This window comes from Peromyscus leucopus, chromosome 5, assembly GCF_004664715.2.
Source record: "Peromyscus leucopus breed LL Stock chromosome 5, UCI_PerLeu_2.1, whole genome shotgun sequence".
In the NCBI taxonomy this organism is placed as follows: Eukaryota; Metazoa; Chordata; class Mammalia; order Rodentia; family Cricetidae; genus Peromyscus; species Peromyscus leucopus.
The window spans coordinates 85650463-85667856 of NC_051067.1; the positions used below are offsets into that span (position 1 = coordinate 85650463).

Here is a 17394-nt window from a genome sequence, read left to right on the forward strand (position 1 = left end):
AAGAAATACTATATCAAAAAGAGCCCATCTGAAGAATGGCATGAAAGTTGACTTCTGTCTGGCCTCTGTAGTCTGCTGCACACAAATGTGCATTCAGACACACATACAACAACAGGACAATTAAGGGAAGGGCCCACTCTGTCACTACTAGAGGGATGCTGGGGTGGGGTAGAATGTTGATCCGTAGCATTTCTGACCTTCCCATGGAGGTCTTAGGACTGGAGAAAAGCGGATGGACAAAAGGACACATTGCTAGTAGTTCCAAGTCAGATGGAAGTGGTGGTAGAGGCAGACAGGACCTGTGGCCCTGGGAGAAGGAGAGCCTCCATACTCTTAGATGGCGGCTTTCACTTGGCCGCCGAGGGTCTCTGCTGAGGCTCTGTCTGTGTTTCAGGTTGTCTCCAGCTACTGAAAACAAGCTCCGGCTTCACTACCGCAGAGCCCTCAGGAACAACACGGACCCCTATAAGCGTGCCGTGTACTGTGTCATTGGCAGATGCGACATCACCGACAACCAGAGCGAAGTCGCAGACAAGACTGAGGACTACTTATGGTTGAAAGTAGGCACAGCTTCATTTGCCTGCTCGGTTTTTCCATACTCTCTTTACTTGCTTAGTGCGTCCTGCTTGTGTGGTGACCAGGACAGGGCCAGGGGACTTTGTGTCTGTCGACCCTGTTTTTTAATGTGTAATTTCCAACTAATGTACACGGTTAGCTTTCTTTTTCTTCTTTCCTTCCCCTCCCCTCCCCCCATTTCCCTTCCCTGTTGTATTGCTAGGGATAGAATGTAGGCCTCGGCATGCTCTACCATGGAGCTACAACCCAGCCCCAAGAACCACAGTGTCCCATGCAGTCTCCAGCTCACAGCTGGAGCATGGCTGCTGGACAGCTACAGCTGGACATCTGGCTGAGGATGTCGTTTATACCAGTGTGTGTGTTTCCTTTGGGGATTTAGTTGAACCAGGTGTGTTTTGATGATGACGGCACCAGCTCGCCACAAGACAGACTCACTCTCTCACAGTTCCAGAAACAGCTGCTAGAAGACTATGGTAAGATCCTGCAGTCAGTCACCTTCTCTCCTTGTGGGCCACATGACTTACCTGTGGGGAAGCCCTTCACACATGAGCGCCTCTAGTGGACTTTAACTATTTTCAATGAGGTAGAGACTATTATGCATTAAGAATATGTATTTTTTTTAACCTTTTTATTTTATTTTACTTATTTGGTTTTTCGAGACAGGGTTTCTTTGTATGGCTCTCCTGGACTGTAGACTCACTCTGTAGACCAGGATGGCCTCGAACTCATAGAGACCCACCTGCCTCTGCCTCCCAAGTGCTGAGATTAAAGATGTGAGGCCTAGAGAAAGTAGAGGAATTGGGTTTGTTTGTTTTGTAAGTCAAGGTCTCTCTCTGGCTGTCCTGGAACTCACTTTGTAGTCCAAACTGGTCTTGAACTCACAGAGACCTCTGCCTTTCTACTGCTATGACTGAAAGTATTAGAGGCATGCATGCGCCCCCTTGCCTGGCTCCAGGTCATGTTTCGGAGTTTACTGTGTCCAGGGTCGCGTCAGCTGCTTTATGTTGGTGATTTCTTCCCACCCAGTAAGGCCGGTAGATCCCCAGGGTCAGACACGGTGGCAGCTTCCCTCTGAGTTGGTTCACGTCCTCTCCTGCAGGCGAGTCCCACTTCACGGTGAACCAGCAGCCCTTCCTCTACTTCCAAGTGCTGTTCCTGACTGCACAGTTTGAGGCCGCCATCGCCTTTCTCTTCCGCATGGAGCGGCTCCGCTGCCATGCTGTCCACGTGGCCCTGGTCCTGTTTGAGCTAAAGCTGCTTTTAAAATCCTCGGGGCAGAGTGCTCAGCTCCGTGAGTATTTAGGCCTTAGCTGGCAGTGATGTGACCCGTTCGTTGGTCCTGGCGGCTGTGGAATGGCAACCACTGGGGATTTGGTCACCATAGAGCACTGTATACTTAGCTTGTAGGTTAGTGTTAGAGTACTCGTTTGTTACCCTCGGCCCTTCCTGGAGTGTTGAAGGGCCATGCCAGGCACCAGCTTTGTGGCCAGACAAAGCCATTCCAAGAGTCACGAATGTCATTCCCACTAGGGATTTGGCTTTCAAGATTTTGGAAACCCGAGCTAGCCACCTCTCTACCTGCCTGCCCGTAGGAGGGGCAGGTGGAGAGCCATGCACATGTGAGTGAGTGGGTCCTTAATGGGTCAGTATGTGAGCCATGATGGTCAAGTACATAGTCATTTCCTGGAAAGGCCATCATGCTGGTCATTCACCATGTGAGACATTTTCCTCTACTGTCTGTAGAGAGGAAAGTGAAGGACAGTGGTGAGATTACAATGGGAAATATAGAGTGTGGGGGCTGCAAAAACACATGCTTCTAGCCTGTACATTCAATTTCCATGGGTTCTGGGTTGCGAGGGTCAGAGGAGCTCTGAGAATGTGAGCCCTTCTGTTCCCATGTGCAGTCAGCCATGAGCCTGGTGACCCTCCCTGCATGCGACGGCTGAACTTCGTGCGTCTGCTCATGCTCTACACCCGCAAGTTTGAGTCCACGGATCCGAGGGAAGCACTCCAGTACTTTTACTTCCTCAGGTGAAACTTCCTTTTGCCTTTTCACTTGGCTACCTTTTATCTCTCCATTCAGAGAATGCCTCTTAGAGACTCTTTGAGTCCATACCACAAGCCACCTAAGCTGTTCCTGTGCTTTTGTAGGGACGAGAAAGACAGTCAAGGAGAAAACATGTTTCTGCGCTGTGTGAGCGAGCTTGTGATAGAAAGTCGAGAGGTAGGTTAGCTTTCTTCTCCCTCTGGCGGGAGTTTTCAGTGTGTTCTCATGTGACATTCTGTGTGAGTAGGTTGTACGTGGCCTAGAGGTGGAGGAAGGGTGGAGCTTGTTTTGGTTTCTAACAGTGAAAATAGTGATCTCAGTATCTCTGTTTCCTGGTTTGTGTAAGACTTCTCCCGTGCCCCTTTTCTCCCATCTCTTTCCCTAAGGAATTGTGTGTTATCTTTATTTCCTTGACCAGTAAACTAAATAACCCTTTTCCTCCACAGTTTGACATGATCCTTGGGAAACTAGAGAACGACGGAAGTAGAAAGGTGGGTTAAATGTATCCCTGGCTGTCAGAAGAGTATAGTTACACTGTAGGATTCACATCTGGATACAGAAATTTTAACACAAGAAAGAGGAACTTAGAAGCCCAACTGATGGCCTTGGTTTTACACACGTTTTTCTTTTCTTTAAAGTTAAAATTTGTGATTAGATAGGTTTCTCATATGTTCAAAGCATGCCTGCCATTTTTTAAATCTAATTGTCTAAATTTTTGCCATTTTCAACTCAGAAAACACGAAGAAAAGTAAGTTGATTGCTCCACCTACTCTGTCCAGATAGGAAGGTTAGAAATGCAGGCCACCTCTCTCAGGAGGCCAACCCTGAAAAGGCCGTCTCCCTGGGGCCTCAGCGGTTCCGCTGGGACTTGCCGTGCCATGGGTCACTGTAACAGAAGGGCAGAAGCCCATTGTCAGAACCAGTCCTGACCCTGGCATTCCCCGTATGCCCCACGGGTACTCACTTTTCTTTGTAAAACTGCATGGTTTGGCCTAGCAGCCCAGACGAGGGCCCTGATGGTACTGATGATGGTAGCCCATCTTTGTGGGAACTGTGCCAAGTGCTCTGTGTGCACTTTCTCCTTCAGTTATGACAGTCACCATCAAAGTGAGAACCGTTATCTTCTGGTTCCCAAGTGAAAAAGCAGAAATAAGACAGGTTAATTATTTTCTTCAATACCACACAGCTGGATTTCGAGCATATATATTTTATTGGTTCAGGGGCAGATCACCCCAACTTGGTCCAGCCCTGATAGAGCATTAGAATAGATAAACATGAGTGTCACACAGTCCATATCCCATCCCCTGTGGGTCCTAGGGCCTCAGACTCTTCCTGATCACGTGCCTGCTGTTGAATGGTGACGGAGACTTCTTTTCAAAGTACTCACCACCACTTCCTGTGCACTTGTTCAGCATCTGTCTTAGAAAGCCAATTGAAAGTCTTCAAAATATTTTCTTATAACTTCCTGATTGCCAGCAAATTCAGAATCACTAATAGTTTTACCTACTCTCAGTCCTTTGAGAAACTCTCTCAGAAACCACAAATGTGCCACAGCCGACTGACTCCACAGTGCTTCCATTAAATGTGCCCGTCTTTCTTTCCATGGTTTTGGTGCGGGGTTTATGTCGTCAAGAGTGCCCGAGTTGAATAGGGCAAGCATTTATTTCAGTTCAAGTGCTTCTGTGTCACAGTTGCTCCTGCATGTTGAGTCTCTTCCTCCCCTTGATAACTTGTCTTGTCAGCCTGGAGTCATTGATAAGTTTACCAGCGACACAAAGCCTATTATCAACAAAGTTGCTTCCGTGGCAGAAAGTAAAGGACTGTTTGAAGAAGCAGCCAAGCTTTATGACCTTGCCAAGGTAAGTGCCCTTCTCATGCCTCTTCCCTTCTCTGTGCTCGATAGCGCTGCGGCCTTTTAGCTTAGATGCTCAAACTTTCCAACATTGTCTTTGTTTATCACCGTCCCTGCTGGAGCACTTTCTCAGTCAGGATGGAATTCCCATTTTACAGAATTCTTACTGCCCAAAAGGTGTCTCTGATCAAAGAGAGCAGCGTAATGAAAGGCTCTCCTACTGTCAAAGCAGCTGTGGTTTCCTGTGGTAGCCTTCTACAGTAGCCAACAGTGTGTAGTCCAAGAGCCTGGTTAAATGCGTCTGCCTGAGAGTATGTGGTGACTGCTGATGAGTTAAGTGACCTGAAAAGGAAGGTTTCCTGGGGCTGGAGAGGTGGCTCCCTGATTAAATTACTGGTTGCTCTTCTTGAGAGTCCAGCTTGGTTCCTAGAATCCACATGGTGGCTCACAACCATCCGTAACTCCAGTTGCCGAGGATTTGATGCCCTTTCTGGTCTCTGCAGGCACCAGGCTTGTACATGGTACACATACATACATACATACATACATACATACATACATACATACATACATAAATACATACAGGTAAAACACACACACACATAAAAATAAATAAATCTTTTTAAAGTAAAGAAAGGTTTCCTAAATTTAAAAATGTTATGATTGAGGTATAATTAGGACATAGGAAAATGTGCAGGTGGTAAGCATTCACTGGATGGACTGTCCTTGGCTGTGTCCAGTCTCAGGATGTAGAGCAGCTGTTCATCACCCCAGAAAATTGCTGTTTTAATTTTGCTTATTTAGTTTGTCCTTTTGTTGATTGTTTCCTTAATCTTAAAAATGTAAACAGAATGCTGACAAGGTGCTGGAGCTGATGAACAAGCTGCTGAGCCCTGTGGTCCCACAGATCAGTGCCCCACAGTCCAACAAGGAAAGACTGAAGAACATGGCCCTCTCCATTGCTGAGCGGTAAGGCCAGGGCCAGCTCAGTGGGGCCTGATCACAGGCCACTGTGCTGTCCTACTGTGTGTTCAGCTTCCCAGAGGTGATTCTGATTCACCTTCTCCAGGAACATCCTGTCATGACGTTGGAGGATTCTCAGGGGTTTGTGGGCACTCTTATAGAACCCACCTTCCTCCCCAGGAAAGTCACTGGCTTCTCAGACTAGAACCACCTAACTCCAGAGGAGACTGGGTTTGTGATACTTTCCTGCAGCAACACACAAAACCATTTGGCAAGTGAGGCCTCTCCACTTAGGCCGTAATCCCTACCACTGGCCTTCAGGGTTTTAACACACGGAATCCTCTCCTCCTTCCTAAAGACTTGGCTGCAGAGTTGCTGCTGGACACTAGAGAAGCACTTCACTCAGAGTATGTGTAGGTAGAGTATCACCACATCTACACTAGTCAGCCTTTACAACGTCAGAAGTGAACACTGTTCCTTCCTCCCTAGTGCCCATCATCCAGAGAACTCGGGAGGTTGGTGCATTTGAAATGCTGTCCCGAGATTAGGATTCTGTGAAATCCACACACCACCATTGCTTCCCTCAGTGGCCCTCTCTTTTGTCTTTCAGGTACAGGGCTCAGGGAATAAGTGCAAATAAGTTTGTGGACTCTACATTCTATCTCCTCTTGGACTTGATAACCTTTTTTGACGAGTATCACAGTGGCCACATTGACAGAGCCTTTGATGTAAGTTTTTGCAAGGGTGTTTGAAGTGCAGGTTGTTATCAACCTGCCTGTTAAATGAAGAGGACAAGTGTGATCCTAGGAATTTAAAGAAATCTGTGCCCTCGCTCCCCTACAAGCTTTTCTTTTCTCCCTCCCCTTTAATCTAGAAACAGGCTTCTGAAAGAAGTTGAGGTCTCTGAATTTTAGAATTGGGTCTGGAAATGACAACAAAAATCAAGTTAGGGGGCTGGAGAGATGGCTCAGAGGTTAAGAGCACTGGTTGCTCTTCCAGAGGTCCTGAGTTCAATTCCCAGCAACCACATGGTGGCTCACAACCATCTGTAATGAGATCTGGCACGCAGGCAGAACACTATGCATAATAAATAAATAAACCTTTAAAAAAAAAATCAAGTTAGTAAGTTAGGGTCAAAGCTTTTATGTACATGAGGGTACATTTTCTGCTTAAAAGCCAATTTTGCACAAGCTGACTGTTAACCTTTTGGGGCATGATGTGACTATGATGCTGTGTCATATGGGGCTGGTGATGTTTTTTTTTTAACAGATCATTGACCGCTTGAAGCTGGTACCTCTAAACCAGGAAAGTGTGGAAGAAAGGGTGGCTGCCTTCAGAAACTTCAGTGACGAAGTGAGTCTTTCTCTTTCTCTGCTCATTACAGAATTCTGTTTCCTTCCCTTCCAAAACTGAAAGCTTAATTTTTTAAATTGTATGTATGTACGTGTGATGTGTGTTTTTATATGTTCCCATGTGTATGGGCAGATGTGGGGGAGGGGCACCACAGATGATGATGGGTGTCTTCCTCAGTTGCTCTCCACTTTATATACTGAGGCAGACCTTGGGCAAGTGGGGTATAAGTCATGGAATATACATCATGCACCCTGTGGAAATGCTTAAGTATTAAAATATCATCTTGCATATGTAGACAATGAGAGAATTCAACCAGACTCACAGGTCAACCAGAACCTTGTTTCTCCAAGAACACATGCTATGAACTCACAGAACACCAGGAGAGCTGAAATTGGACCTGTCCTAGGAAAAATCTAATCTAGACAGCTACCATGGCTAGAACTCTCAGAGTTACTGGGTACATCAAACAGAGAGCTGGAGCTGGGGAGGTGGCTCAGTGGCCAAGTGTTTGACATGCAAGTCTGAGGACCTGAGTTCGGATGGCCGGTACCTACCTAACAGTGGAGTATGTAAAAGTTGGCACGGCAGCATGTGTCTGAAGTACCAGCGCTGGAGGTGGGAGTGGGGTTGCTGACCAAAAGCCTGGGCTCCAGGTTCCGTGAGAGACACTTCCTCAAAAAGGAAGGTAAAGAGCCACAGAGAAAGACACCTAATGTTAACTTCTGGTTTCAACACACGCACACATGGACATGCGTACCCACACACATGTAAATACAAATACATAATGTTTTCTAAGGAAGCAAATGCAGTGACCATGAGCTGTTGTCACCCCAGAAGCCCTGGGGTCACTGTCACCACCTAGCTCAAGTGCTCTGTTGGGCTGCACACAGAACCACTGAGAGAGCTGTAAAACTCTTGGCATCCAGCCACTCACTACAAGACTCGGTTTACCCTGGTGGGGCTGTAACGTGGTCCTCCCTGATCATTCCATGTACACTCAGGTAAGAATTCTCTTTAGAGCACAGACACTGTACTCTGGACACAGCTGTCGGGACTGGCTTCTCCATGTGAGGAAGGTGTGGCTGTTGGGACCATGGCACATAAGCTCAGCAGTCATCCTCTGTCATCTTTCACTTCACACTAAGGGAGGACACTGCTATTAGCTGTTCTTCCTGTGGTGTTTCTTACCTGCCCTAGAAACAAGGTTCATTGCATCACGGGCTAAAGTAAACACTAAGCTCTGTCCCTGTAGACTTCCCAAGGAAGGACTGCTGGAGACAGGCGGGCCGACCCAAAGCCATGGGGAGTTGTGAAACTGGGGAATGTATGCATCCCTTTACCCTCTAATACCAGGTGCAGACACTTTTGGTCTTGTTACGCCATGCTTGCAGATGGTGCCTGTGCTTTGGGCATACTGTCCCACCAAAGGTATCCTAAGGGAGCAGGGCCAGTGGCCAGTGAATGGCAACTCCAAGACATGATGCCACTCTTGAGATCACAGGGCCACTAGCTAGCTCCCTTCTGGTGACTGTAGTTCTCCATTGGCAGCTGTTGGATGTCACATGACCAGGCAGAGGCTGTGTCCCCTTCACTCACTGCTCCCTCTGGAGACTGGGTCCCTTTCCCTTATTCCAGGTGTTTTTCTCTCTGTAGATCAGGCACAACCTCTCAGAAGTACTTCTTGCCACCATGAACATCCTGTTCACACAGTTTAAGAGGCTCAAGGGAACAAGTCCATCTTCAGCATCCAGGCCTCAGCGAGTCATCGAAGACCGTGACTCTGTAAGATCCCAGTACTCCTGAGAAACATTGCTGAGAATCACCTTGCTGGTTTGCAATCCATTGCCCAGCCCTCTTAAGACCACGTGATCCCAAACACGCTTCCCTTGGACCTAGGACTAGTATAAATCTTATACAGGAAGCTCCTGGGAGAACTCAAATGATGGGATTACTGCTGTTCTCAAACTAGGGGTAGGGATGGGGTGGAAATCAAAGAAAATGCTAATTTGTGATTGGTTCCTTATGGTGTGTTGGGGTAAGGCGGCTCTCTGGCAGAGCAAGCAGCCTTTGCTCAGTCGAGAATTCTGACACTCTGGAATTGGTAGACAGTGGAGGCTAAGACGTTCCTGACCCCGAGTGTACAGCACACAGGAGCCTGTGATGGTTCTCAGTCCAAAGCTCTGATTGACAGTTAACCAGTTTTCTTGTCTTGATCTCCTTTTCTCTCAGCAACTCCGAAGTCAAGCCAGAGCTCTGATTACTTTTGCTGGAATGATACCCTACCGGACATCTGGGGACACTAATGCCAGGCTGGTGCAGATGGAGGTCCTCATGAATTAAGGGCTGTGTTTGATGGGATCTGGGGCTGCACACTATCAGTATATTAGTCACATGGGCCCGCTGGGGTGGGCTTCCCAGTTTTTTTTCTGTTGTATTGTGTTTTGTTTTTTGTATTATGTATTTTTGTCAGTACCAATAAATTTATTTGATTTGTATTTCTTTTAAACATTTTTTTCTTTTCTTTTTTTCTTTAAAATTTTGGTTTTCTTGTTTTGTTTTGGTGTGTGTGTGTGTGTGTGTGTGTGTGTGTGTGTGTGTGTGTGTTTATTCGGGAAATGTTGTCAATAGTTTCGGGGCCAGAGAAGGAGAGGCAACATAGGTTTCTGTAATTTGGCTAATATGACTTTAAATGATTAAAATATTATCCGTTATGAGCAAGGAATCCAAGCCTTTGGAGTCCCATTCACTCAGACACTATGGCCCATATAAGCAGTCACGGTGCGTTTTCACAAGTCTAGTTGCATGGGAAGCCAGCCTCAGTCTTGGATCACGGAAGGTCTGTGTTTGGAATACAAGTGCTGCTGTCCTCTTGAGTAGCCTTTGAGGTCATGTGGCCCCAAACCACCCCTCTTCCTTAGCCATGATTCCAGCTGATGGGTCTGCTGTTCCACACTTCCAGTGGGGTCAAAGCATGGGCTTGGGACTGCTGGAATTGAAAAGGTGTAAGTGTCCAGCTCAAGGTGGAGATGGGGTGAGCCCTCCACGCCTCCTCTGCTCTGTTGAGAGCTGATGGATGAAGTCACTCCCCTCTCAGATAACTTTTTGAAGCTTCTCTTCTTTGGCAGTCAGTTCTACTTGGATGATCCCCTTCACTGATGAAGGCAAGCTCGTGGGCTCATTCTGCATGTCTGACAACAGAAACCTTTGACATCTGCGTTCTGGGTATTTGGTCCCCAAGCAGTGGTTGTCATTTGTTACTGACTGCTTCTCTCGCCACACCCATAGCCCTGGACTGAACTAGAAAGATCAACATGAGCATTTGCTCCTGAGTGAGCCAGCTGGGCAAGGTCTGCTCTTCAGGCTGTTGGGACACTCTTGAGGAACACTTTGCCATGGGCTTGCCAAAAAGCTTTTTGTTCCTCAGGAAAAAATCTCTTACACAGGATAGTCACTCCTACCTACATCTTTCCCTCTGGGAAAGAGCTGATGGGTCTGTAATGGACACGGATTTCACGATCCATAAAGGGTATAACGTGAGGCCCTCCAGGTTGTAGTCTTCCTTCCCTGGTCTCATCTTGTAGGTGGGACCCAAAACTGACCTTCCCTTTAAAGTCTGAGAAGGCAAGCCTGTAGGAGGCTTAGCGAAGCAAAGTGTGTCTTGCTCATGTGCACCAAGAACTGACATGTGTTTTCACGGTGCGGGGATGAGAGCACTCCAGATTTGATAGCACACAACTGTCTTCATTTCTTGTATTGACTCCTTTTCCATAATTCGAGAAAACGGGTTGGCTGTGGCCTCTGTTGCTTGTCTCTTCCTCACCCCATCCAAGTTAACTCTGAGTTTGTCCTTGTTTTATGCAGTTCTGTCTGCATCTAGGAGAACTGCACACGTGCCCTGCCAGAAACCAGATGAGACCTAAGGGCAACAGGAAGGAAAACCAGCAGCTCAGGGCGTACGTAGTGTAGTTAGTGGCCGGCAGGTTAGGAGTTGGTGTGGGGAGACCTTTGTGGAAAGAATGCTATCACTGTCAAGTCTCCCACAAGCAAATTCCAGTACTTGTTCTATAGACTGGTTCTGTGACTGCCTGTGAGTCACAGAAAGTGTGGAGCTAAGAACAACCTGAGTTTGCAAGGCATGGCATCAACAGGTTCCCATGTGCCCAGCTGGTGCCCAGAAGTCAGACATGTCTAATGACTTCATGACTGTGTGACAGATTATAAGCCTAAGCCATCCTTCCACTCATTTGTTCAGAGAACTAAATCCTTTCCTGGTGATTGTCTGTGATGTTATTGTTCACCCAGAGAAATGAGAAGAAAATGCCTCCTGGGGGCTCTTGTCTTGAACAAACTCGGGGTACTTTTGAGACGGCCAGGGTAAGAGGCTGTCTCCCTATCTCATAGTTGACTCCTGGGGAACCTCACAGGGAGGTGCTGACTGCTCAGTACCTTTTCGGACCTCACTGGGGACTTTAGAAACCAAAAGTTTTCTAAGAGTGGCCGTGTGGTGTGACCCTCTACCCCAGCATTTTGATTTCACCTCTTCTTTTCCTTTGTTTCTTCCTCCTCTCTCTCCTCCTGAGTTAAGTTAGGTAACTCAGGGGAACAATGAAGTGGGATTGGGGGTCCCTCTGAGCACATCTTTTGGTTTTGTGGCTTCCGAGCTGGGGGCAGGGCTTTCATTGGAGGGCTGGAAGTGTCACTTAATGCTGGAGGCAGAAGGCAGACTCACTCGTGCCCCATGTAAACTCAGACCAGAGCCTGAAGGAGCTTGTGGTGGCTGCAGTGATGCTTTAGTCCTGTCATTTGAAGTCCTAGAGTTTAGGATATTTTAAGTGAAGAATTAGGGGTCCTCCCACAGTGCCCACCACTGGCTGGTTTAAAGAACAAAGCTGGGGCTGTTCTTGCTTTGGGTTTCAGCACTGCCTATTGTCGTTGAGTAAATGCCCCTGGCTCAAACTCTCAAGGCTGCTTTAGCCGGATGTGCCAGCTTCTGCTGCCTTAGGCTAGATCTCCACACCCATGTTTCTCCTTGGGCATCAGAGCCTTTGTATCTAGTTCATTGGGTATTTCATGTTACTCGCCAGATTCCCAGGAGTCCATTCATTCTATCATGCCATTCATGCCTGGAGCTTGCTGAATACTCTGCTGGAAATAGCCTCCAGATTGGCAGGTTGCCCAAAGCTGCTGAAGTGTTGCTGACTGACTGGCTACGGGGTGGACTGAGTACTGCCTCTGGTAGGGCAGTGGGTCTTCCTAAGACTGAGCACTGTTGCACAGTTCGGGGTGGTGTGGGCAGAGACCTACATTGCTCTGCCGTGCTCTGTTCCTGGCTGCCTTCGTCCTTGAGCATGTGTTTCTCAGGGTGCGGTGGGTAAAAACATTGGCTTCTGACATTCATGGACTTGTTGCAGTCGGAGAGGGGTTGTCTCTGCTCTAGAAGGGGCGTCTGGCCTCAGTGTGGGTGGGTGCACTGCCGCCCTCCGCTGGCCCAGAAGACCTGGCATAACCAGGCTTTTAGTGGCAAAAGGTTATAGGACCCCTCCATCAGGCACAGATTCAGCAAATGAACACTGAGTCACTCCTGGGTGGAAGACAGACAGCGAGCCAGTTGTGTGTCAGCTGGGGTGTCTGCTTTGCCTCTGCTGGCGCTCACGGCCGACCCGAGATGAGCGCCTGGCGCAGGCTGGCGGAGCGCTGCAGCTCCTTGGATGACTTTCATCGCTGCCGCTCGCTCTTCTGAGGAAGCAGATGAGAAGGCAGTCACTGGAGTGCGGGGCTGACTGGTGGGAAAACTGGGCCCAGTTGACCTCAGCTCCTGTCGCCTCCCAGGGGCTTTCCGTCGGGCCTTCAAATGCTGTGGGTGCTAGAAGCGGAAAGAGGCAAAACGCAGTTTATTCTCACTTGATGAGTGGCGTGTGTTGGGAATGTGGTGGGCAGATTCTCTGCTGTAGCTGGTGGCGTGGCTGTTTTCCTCTCTTCCATCTTGGCTTCTCTGATGTCAGTCACCCTGGTGTTTGTGGGGAGAGGGATGGTGGGAGAGTCGGTGTCTTCTGTGTGTTCCTTTCCATGCAGTAACTTCTGTGTTTGCTCTGTTCAGGCTGCCTCCTCCTCCTCCACCCCTGTGTCTGTCGTAAATGCTCTCCCCATGTGCCATGTGCTCCCTTTGTTCAGTTCTTCACTGGCGTGGGAACTCTAGCTGAGGCTCCTCAGAAGGTAACCGAAGTGCCTCTCCTCGCCTCGGGGTAAGGGAGCTCCTTCCCTACACCTTGTATGGAAGGCTCCCAAAGCCTACCTGCTCCCTAGTCTCTGGGTCTCTTCGAGTCACAGCAACCTCCTTCTGTAAGTATAGGACTTCTGTCCGCCTTGGAAGCTCTGAAAGTCACTGACCCAGCCCCTGGCATCTGGGGAAGATCAGGGTCAGGCTGAGGGGTGGTAGACAGTAAATAGCATTTTGGTACAGAGCCAGCAGGTGGCGTTCTGGGTCTGGGGCCCTTGATCTGGGACCCTCGGTGGGAGCATTTGGGAGGCAATAGCAAGAGCTGGCTTTATCTCAGTTGATGGCAGGAAAGGCTGGCCTGACCAGGGCACAGACGTTTCTTGACAGTACCTGCTAATGTTTCTAACCAAGAAGGATGCCATCAAGACCAAGACCTGGGCTCCGGTGTTCTGCCTGGGGATGTGCACATGGCCAGCCGTGCAGGGTGGGACCCTAATGAGATGCCCTGAGCTCAGCCTGAGGCCCCCCGAAAAGTTTCAACCTCTGCTTTGCTGGGGCCCTTGGAGGCAGTCTGGTGCCCTGTACCAGTGCCCTCATACCCCTTAGAAGGTTCCACGATGCCCTCTGGACTCAGAGCCTCTCCTGGACCAGGCTGGCAAGGCTGTAGCCTTTGAAGGGACACTGGTGAGGTGGGTGGAGTCGACAGAGAGTTACTACTGGAGCTGTCTCTTGAAGTGTCCTCCTTTTTCATGGAAAAGTTCCGAGTCTGCTACCTGTGTTTCCAGCTACTTGGAAAGCAGACAGGAGGATTTCTTGAGCTCAGTTCAAGGCCAACTAATTAAGACCCTGTCTTTACTTTTTAAAAAGGAGAGGGGTCATTGGTGACCCACTGTGAATGTCACCTCAGCTGTTCCCTGGAAGTGGCCAGGTTTCAGCAGTAGAAACCCTTGTAAGCAAATGAATTGATGCTGGAAAGAGAGGCCCGGAGCCTGGGAAGCTTCGTAGCTGCAAGGTTGAAAACTGGCCCCACTGCTCTGGAGATTGTCTGTAAGTTCCTTCTCAGTTGGCCCACAGGTCTCTCTAGCCTTGCCAGCCTGGAGGCATCCTCCTCATGGCCTCTGCTCAGCAGTTGAGCTCACTGATGACTTTAGGAACCAAAAGTTTTCTAAGAGTGGCCGTGTGGGGTGGCCCTCTGGTGGCGGCTGCAGCCATTCACCTTCGAAAGCATAAACTGCCCATGAGGGATGGGAGACTTCTTCCTGGAGTTGGGTGAAGCTCTCTGGAGAGCAGATCACTGGACACCAGCACTAGCTGGGAGGAGACATGCTGCGGCACCAGAGCCGCAGCATGGGAGAGCACAGAGCTCTCCGAAGGGCTGGGAGCTGGGTGAAGTTCCTCTCTACTTGGAGTCACTCACTCTGAGACAGCTGCTCCCCGGAAGAGTAGAGGTACCAGCCCCCTCGTCCTCAGGTACTGGGAAGAGTCAGTTGACCCGAGTGACTCGTCTACCTGGAACTGTCACTCAGGAAGCCCTCCACAGGTAAAGGTCAGCTTGGGTCCCTCTTCTTGGGTCCTGCTCGGTGTAGGGGGCTGGCAGAGGTGATGGGACTTCCCTCTGCGTTTGTCTTACGCCATTCACAACAGTTTCACGTGGGTGCAGGCAGAGTAAGTAGCCCACATCAGGGTTGCCTTGTCTTCTGTTTCTTCTTTTATGTCAAGACACAAAATTAGGTCAAAGCTGGTAGGTCAGCATTTTGCTCTTGGAGGACAGTTACTGATATGTCAAGGTCAGCTGGGGTTCCTGTTGTTTTCAGTGACCGCTAATTGGAGAATGTAATTCAGCAAATGTTTGAGGGCCTGCCCAAGGTCAGACAGTTGACTTAGCTGCACTGTATCCCCGGTTTCCTAGGACATGGTCCTAGGACGCAGTCACTGCCCTCCTGGGGGTTAGCACCAGTGGGAGGTCGTCTCCCTCAGGTGAGTCTCTCCTGGTTGGTTTCAAGCCTTCACTCTCTTTGAGCTCTCACTAGGAGTTCTGAGGCTCCATGTCCTGGGTCAGTTTGTGAGAACAACCCTGGTTTCTGGAGAACGGAATGTATACACACAGACACTAGTAACATAGGCCGAGAAAGGCCACAAGAGATACGCAAAGGGATGGAGGTGGGCATGGCGGCGCTTCCCTGTGATCTCAGCTACTTGCTTAAGGCAGGAAGATTGCAGGCTGAAGGCCATCCTGGACAACTCGGTCAGGAAACCCTGTCTCAAAACAGAAGGACTGGGTTGGATATCACAGTGGTAAGTCCCTGCCTGCCACCTACAAGGTCATGGGTTCAATCCCAGCATTGCCCTCCAAAAAAGGGGGAAATGGAAGGCAAGACTCCCAGAGGCTGGGGAGGGAGGACCTTTCTGTGTATGACGTGGATTCAGCCCTACAGAGGCAAACAGGATGAATGGGACCATCTCGGCAGCTTAGGCACTAAGCACCAGGTCTCTCCGGCCTACTCCCACCTCTCATGCTCCGGTGGTGTGGTCCCTGTGGTAACGTTTCCTGCAACTTGAAGCAGCAGAAACCCAGGGGCTCAGGTGAGTTGAGAACCTGCCAGAGGTCACAGGGTTCCTGCCTTGTTCAAGAGGTATGTGGGGACCAGGAGGTACCAGGGAGGGTGGCCCATGAGGCAGAGAGAGATTTGAGGCCACACAACCGCTGAGGGAGAAGGTCTAGCACAAAGGCCAGTGGCCAGCGTGTGTCTTCAGTGTCTAGCCAGAAGAAAAGAGATCTTCAAAGCCACCTACAGCGTGAGGGATAGTCACAGGCTTCTAAATCGGCCTTCCTTGAGCTCAAAGAGCCAGGTTCTGGCCTGTACCGCCACACCTTTCAGCTCCTGCCCAGCAGCTCCCAGCCCTGGTGACTTCCTGAGCTCTGCAGAGATAAACTGCCCATCTCAGGGCCGTGATGCAGTCTGGCTCCAGTGGCCTGGGGAGGGACTAGACACTGGCTGCTGATTTTCAGAAGCTCCTGAGGTAATTGTCCTCCCCTAGCAGGGTCAGGAAGCACTGTTCTGATGATAGGGCATGGGAAAGCAGGCCACAGCCCCTTCCGCTTCTCCACAGCGCAGCAGTTTGTTCAAAGAATCTCTGAGCTGCAACGAGGTGAAAATTCAGCCTGGCTAGGAAAAAGTTCACCAGGCCTAGGCCCATCTGGTCACCTTGCTCAGTGTCCCCACCATGGTCAAATCCACATGGCTTTTAAAATGGCATCAGATGTAAAAAAAAAAAAAATCGTGTGGGGAGTGGAGGAGTTGAGGTCATGTTTTCAGGATATCACAAGTGAATGACATCTGCCAACTTGGGCTGAATCCCTAGGCCCAAACCCAAGGTAGCCCTTCCTGCTGTCCACCTGCTCCTGCCTTCTTAGGCCCTGACTGGGCCTGCAGTGCCTCCTTTATGAAGTCCAAGCTCTGGAGCAAGAGCCCAAGCTTGTTCCCTGCAGTCTTAAACGGCTTCCGAGCACCGTGGGACTTGCCCCAGCTATCAGGGACCCAGTGCGGACCCAGCGCCTAGCTCTGCAGCCTGAGCTCAGATGTCCTCAGCAGTACCCCGGGGTGCTGAAAGCCACCGGCAGGAGAACTTTGGGAACTCTACTTGGAGAACTCTAGGAGACAGGCAGGTCACTCCGGTGTCACGGGAGCACCATGCACGGCACTCCTAGACTTCCCAGAGTGTCTTCTGTGTGCAGCCAGCCTCCCACCTGCAGGCAAACACAGCTGACTCTGGTTTCTACTCGGAGTCTGGGCCACCTTTTCCTGCCCCTGCCCACAGCCTACCATGGAAGCAGCTGCTCATCAGGGCCTTTAGCTAATCAGATTAGGCAAGGAGTTGATTTTCTCATACCTGTTTTTCATGGTAACTGAGGAGCTGAATCCAAAAAAACACAAAACCTTTCTGTTTGCAGAGCCCTTTGAGTGTCCTCCAGAGTCTCCACTCTTGATGGTCAGCCCACAGATGGAAGGTTCTCTCCATCTGTCAGATGGTGAAACAGACACCAAGTCTCCAAGCATGTGTATGTGGCACAGGACCAGACTCCCTCCTCTCATCCTTCCTATTACCCCTGTGGCTCCAGGACCAGGCTTGGCTTACAGCTAAAGGAATACTAGGCTTTTAAAAGAAGCTCTCAGGTTGTTCCCATGGTCCCTGTTGCAGGAGCAGGTCATAGGTGTCTGCGTTCCAAAATCTGGAGACCATGAAGCTAGGTGTAGTGACACATGTCTGCAATCCCAGTACGTGGGAGGCAGAGGCAGGAGAATTGCTGCAGGTTTGAGGCTAGCTTTGGCTACATAGCAATTACCAGACCAGCAATGGTTATACTGCAAGACTGTCCCAAAAATT

At 49.5% G+C, this 17394-nt stretch overlaps 1 protein-coding gene across 6 annotated transcripts in view; it reads left to right on the plus strand.

The window, feature by feature from the left end:
• Nup93 (nucleoporin 93) overlaps nt 1-17394 on the plus strand; it is a 114087-nt gene extending 96693 nt beyond the window's left edge. For all 6 annotated transcript variants that reach the window (XM_028871471.2, XM_028871474.2, XM_028871475.2 and 3 more), the window contains 12 exons: nt 395-560; nt 956-1049; nt 1676-1867; nt 2481-2607; nt 2728-2800; nt 3070-3114; nt 4366-4482; nt 5326-5444; nt 6049-6166; nt 6708-6791; nt 8445-8573; nt 9021-17394. In XM_028871471.2, coding sequence (XP_028727304.1) covers nt 395-560; nt 956-1049; nt 1676-1867; nt 2481-2607; nt 2728-2800; nt 3070-3114; nt 4366-4482; nt 5326-5444; nt 6049-6166; nt 6708-6791; nt 8445-8573; nt 9021-9131 — 1375 coding nt within the window. In that variant the 3' untranslated portion in view covers nt 9132-17394. The remainder of the gene's footprint in view (nt 1-394; nt 561-955; nt 1050-1675; nt 1868-2480; nt 2608-2727; nt 2801-3069; nt 3115-4365; nt 4483-5325; nt 5445-6048; nt 6167-6707; nt 6792-8444; nt 8574-9020) is intronic.